The sequence below is a fragment of the Priapulus caudatus genome, unplaced genomic scaffold (genome assembly GCF_000485595.1).
Source record: "Priapulus caudatus unplaced genomic scaffold, Priapulus_caudatus-5.0.1 Scaffold4525, whole genome shotgun sequence".
NCBI lineage: Eukaryota > Metazoa > Priapulida > Priapulimorpha > Priapulimorphida > Priapulidae > Priapulus > Priapulus caudatus.
This window is the reverse complement of record NW_014581586.1, coordinates 3,164-8,176: the sequence shown is the minus strand read 5'-3', so window position 1 is coordinate 8,176 and position 5,013 is coordinate 3,164. Positions and strand designations below refer to the sequence as shown.

Sequence of the window (5,013 nt, the reverse complement as noted above, 5' to 3'; positions counted from 1 at the left end):
ATATATATATATATATGTATTATATATATATATATTATATATATATATATATTGTAATATATATATATATTGTGATATATTATGATATATTGTGTTATTTATTATACTATTCTTGATAATATTATAGCCAAAGCTAGAAATCCCAAAGCCAAAATCCAATAGCCAATGCTGATCCATCCCATCACTGACGATCGCCTCTCTCTCTCTCTCTCGCCAGGTGGCGCTGACTCCGCGCAGCGTCGCAAGCTGATTCTCTTCTGGACGCCCTTCTACGGTCTCCGCGACTACGGCTGGGGCGTCGGTGGCGCCCCCTTCGCCGACGGCTGTCCGCCGGGTCCCGCTCAGCGGTGCGAGGCGACCACCGATCGCGGTGCGTTCGCTCGCAGCGACGCCGTCGTCGTCCACGCGCGCGACACGCGCCTGCGGCCGCCGGGAGGCGCCACCGTGCGGCCGGGGATCGGCACGTATCGCCCGTAGTCGCGCACTACGTCCGAGTCCCGCCTGTAGGTCATCGTCAGGTCGAAGCGACCGTCGAACGCGCGCAGGTCGGCGGGCGCCGCCGGGCGCCGCCACAGTCGCTGCCACCAGACCGGCGGCGGCGCGACGGCGTACGGCGGAGGCTCGACGAGGAAGAAGACGAAGCGCTGCCAGGGGGCGCCGCGCGGCGGCAGGTCGGCGACGGCCCGCAAAGCTGACGTCCACGTCGTCGTCGAAGGACGCCATCGTTGCGTGGATCGTGAGCAACTGCGCGGCGAGCAGCGGCCGCGGCGCCTACGTCGCCGAGCTGCAGCGCCACCTGGCGGTGGCCGTGTACGGCGGCTGCGGCGCGCGGCAGTGCGCGCGCGGCGACGGCGCGGGCGCGTGCCGCGGCGTCGTCGAGCGCCGCCACCGCTTCCTGCTCGTCTTCGAGAACGCGATCTGCCGCGACTACGCGAGCGAGAAGCTGTTCGAGGCGCTGCGCTGGCGAGTCGTGCCCGTCGTGATGGGCGGCGCCGACTACGCGCGCGTGGCGCCGCCGGGGTCGTACGTCGACGCGACGCGGTACCCGGACCCGCGCGACCTGGCGGCGCTGCTGCTGCGCGTCGCCGCGGACGACGCGGCGTACGCGGAGTACTTCGCGTGGAAGGGACGCTACCGCTTCGTCTGGTCGTCAGGCTTCTGCGAGCTGTGCGAGAAACTGAATGAGGAGGAGCAAGGAGGAGGAGGAGGAAGGGGAGGAGGAGGGGGAGGAGGAGGGGGAGGGGAAGGAGGAGGAGGAGGAGGAGGAAGAGGAGGAGGAGGGAAGGAGGGAAGGAGGAGGGGAAGGGGAGGGAAGGAGGAGGAGGAGGAGGGAAGGAGGAAGGGAGGAGCGAGGCGGGANCAGTCTGACCGCTACGTGTATGACAGTCTGACCGCTACGTGTATGACAGTCTGACCGCTACGTGTATGACAGTCTGACCGCTACGTGTATGACAGTCTGACAGCTACGTGTATGACAGTCTACCCGCTACGTGTATGACAGTCTGACCGCTACGTGTATGACAGTTTGACCGCTACGTGTATGACAGTTTGACCGCTACGTGTATGACAGTCTGACCGCTACGTGTATGACAGTCTGACCGCTACGTGTATGACAGTCTGACCGCTACGTGTACGACAGTCTGACCGCTACGTGATGCCCCTTGTATGCAATGTCCACTGTACTGACCGGGTAGAGGCGGCTGACACAAGCAGAATAAACCACCGACCCGGCCATGATGTCCGACACAGACTGACCACAGAGATAGCCGGAGAGACTGACCGGGTGGATACAGCTGACCGGGTGGATACAGGTGACCGGGTGACCGGGTGGATACAGGTGACCGGGTGACCAGGTGGATACAGCTGACCGGGTGACCGGGTGGATACAGGTGACCGGGTGACCGGGTGGATACAGGTGACCGGGTGACCGGGTGGATACAGGTNGGAGGAGAAGGAGGAGGGAGGAAGAAGTACGAGGATCTGTATAGCTGGTACGTGACGGATGCTGCTTGCAAGCGATACGACGCACAGAGCCGCGCGTTCGTGCCCCTGCTGCCACCTGCCGGTTGACTACTGACAGTGTATGACAGTCTGCCCGCTACGTGTACGACAGTCTGACCGCTACGTGTATGACAGTCTGACCGCTACGTGTATGACAGTCTGACCGCTACGTGTATGACAGTCTGACCGCTACGTGTATGACAGTCTGAGCCGCTACGTGTAATGAGAAGTCTGAAACGCGCTACGTGTTATGGACAAGTTGACGCTACGTGTACGGACAGTCACTGACCGCCTACGTGTATGACCAGTCTGAGCCAGCTACGTGTATGAGCAGTCTGACCGCTACGTGTATGAAGTGTGACCGGCTCGTGTAATGACAGTGCTGACCGCTAGCGGTGTAATGACAGTCTGACGCGTACGTGTATGAGCAGTCTGACCGCACGTGTATGACAGTCCTGACCGCTAGCGTGTATGACAAGTCTGAACCGCTACGATGTATGTGTGATAATCCAACGTGATCATATCCAAGTCATACGGCAAGTGGATACAGGTGACGCGGTGACGCGGATTTGAATGGGGGGGGGATTATCAGGTGACCGGGTGGAGAATCAGCTGACGGCGGTGTGAAACGCGGTGGATACAGTGACCGGGTGACGCAGGGTGGATAACAGGTGACCGGGTGACACCGGGTGATATAGGTGGACGGTGACGCGGGTGGACTACAGGGTGACCGGGTGACGCAGGTGGATACAGTGAGGGTGGATAGACAGTTTGATGGGGGTGGAATTTTAGGTGGACGGGCGGGTGACCAGGTGGATAAGGGTGGACCCGAGGTGGATTATAGGTTGACCGGGTGAGCCGTGGAATACAGGTGACCCGGGTGACACGGGTGAATAAAGGTTGACGGCGGTGACCGAGGTGGATACAGGTTGACCGGGTGACCGGTGGATATAGGTGACGGGGTGACCGGTGGATACGGTGGACGCGGGTTGAACGGGTGATAGAGGTGACGCGGGTGACCTCAGGGTGGGTACAGGTGACCGCAGGTGAAGGTGGTCGTTGCCGGGTGGATACGAGCTGACGTGATATATTCTATAATCTATAATCTATATATATATATATATAATATACCTATACATGGCTGTATATATGGTTGTGAAATTGCTTGTAAATATCGTTGGTTTTACATATTGACTGTATATAACACTGGGTGACGATGATTGGTGTGTGAGCATGCATGCACACCTGTAAATGAGGTTGATTTCATATGTCATATAGGTGCACCAGAAGAAGATTATTTTTACGATGTCGCAGCACAGATATCGAACGTGACATCATCCGATTGAAATTGTCAATTGTCTTCACGGCGGACAACTTTGTACTTGTACGTGCTAGCTGTGGATTTTTTTTTCACACAAACAGTTTCATGTGACACCAGGGTATTTTTAGTGTGGCACAAGTTTTTACTCGTAACTCCACGATGGATGTGTGAACAGATCTACAATATTTCTGTGACGTCACTGTATTTGTATTTGAAATTACTGTATTTGTATGTGACGTTACTATATTTGTATGTGACATCACTCTACTTGTATGCAACTTACTGTATTTGTATGTGACACCACTGCATTTGTACATGGCACTAGCGTATTTTCGTGTGATACCGCCGAATTTTTCTCAGTTTCACGACGATTTTGTATTGCCGTTTTAATTTGTAGACAGTACAACTAGCCTCGTTCGCAGTACTACCATAGGTGGCGCCACTGTGCACTGTCGCATCAGCACGCGCGCTGAGGGTTTTCCTGGTGATGTCACTACTCTTCCATACTATCGCAGACTTACGAATACAGTATTTGTTAGTCTGTATCGCTGCCGTACGTGTACGTGCCAGCCCATGCTTCCTAGACACCGAATGTGATTGAATTCCATCATGCAACGAACAAAGCGACGTTCAGACATCGAACATTTCTCTATTAATAGTTTTTTTTTCTGTATCGTGTTTATCGTCACCGCGAATGCTTGCCTCGACTTCTCGAAGAAAAAAAACGTTATCATATCTGTTTCCGCTACTACAAAGCACCATTTTATTAGCATAAATATATAAAATTGCCCAATCACCGGTGTCATATCCTCGATAGCAAATAAATTTCCAACTGCGTTTTCCGACGACGAACGAAAGACGTTTGCTTGTTTGGCCCTGTAATCATCTTCCCTGTCTTGCGATTATCGAACCATCAAGAGTAAATTTATTCGGTCTGATCGCCTACACACATGGCCAGCATCCAGGCAGTGGACACAGTGAGCTCAGGGGCGGATCTAGGGTCCCGGATAGGGTAGGGTAGGATAGGATAGGATAGGGTGTCCGGGGGGGCCTGGACCCCCTTTAATTTCAGTGCCCTAAAAAATTTCATCCCAATTTTTTTAGGGCTAGTTTTACTGATAAATATTTAGATATATATAAATTCGTTATAAAAACCTAGAAATGGGCAAAGATGGGTCCGGGGGACCGGATCTGATAAATTTTTGCATTCTAGACATCAAAATTACTGCTCAGATGCTCTCAGAATGCACGAATTTAAAAAGAATTTCTTGGGGGAGGTCTATGATAGGCTTTGCTATACCTACTGGCAGTACAGATTTGTGCTGCAATTCCGTATTCCCTCCTATACCTTAAGTTAAGGGGGAAATATTCCCCCTACATTGACACATCTTGACCTTTGACCAGTGACCCCCCAAATTCGACATCCCGAGTCCTTTTCGCGATCCCCCCCCCGTCGGTAGTGTAAACCCAGCTTAAGAATGTCTAGATTCAGTATTATGTGCGTAAGATCGTACAAGGCGTGTAGGCACTAACCACAGGGTTGTGTCGGCCATGATGGTTAGACAGAGAAGATGATCAGAACAGTTCTGCATTAAATCAGTCTTCAAGTCAATCAATCGATCTGTCAATCAATCAATTAATCAATCTATCAATATATCAAACAATCAATCAAGATATATATATATATATAT

The 5,013-nt window shown here is 52.7% G+C and overlaps 1 protein-coding gene and 1 long non-coding RNA gene across 3 annotated transcripts; both read left to right on the top strand.

Annotated features, from left to right (window-relative positions):
* Positions 1–217: 217 nt before the first annotated feature.
* LOC106819805 (alpha-(1,3)-fucosyltransferase 5-like) lies at positions 218–1,185 on the top strand (the record flags this gene model as incomplete). The annotated part of the gene is made up of 3 exons (XM_014824389.1): positions 218–460; positions 546–1,110; positions 1,155–1,185. Coding segments are annotated over 3 exons (839 nt in total), but the record flags the coding sequence as incomplete, so codon positions are not given.
* Positions 1,186–1,366: 181 nt separating this feature from the next.
* LOC106819806 lies at positions 1,367–3,044 on the top strand. 2 transcript variants are annotated; one of them, XR_001395499.1, is made up of 3 exons: positions 1,367–1,941; positions 2,956–2,970; positions 3,027–3,044. It is a non-coding gene; the product is annotated as an uncharacterized LOC106819806 (long non-coding RNA). The 2 variants fall into 2 exon arrangements; XR_001395498.1 differs by lacking the exon at positions 3,027–3,044 and adding an exon at positions 2,594–2,601 and having other exon boundaries at positions 2,920–2,957.
* Positions 3,045–5,013: the final 1,969 nt, after the last annotated feature.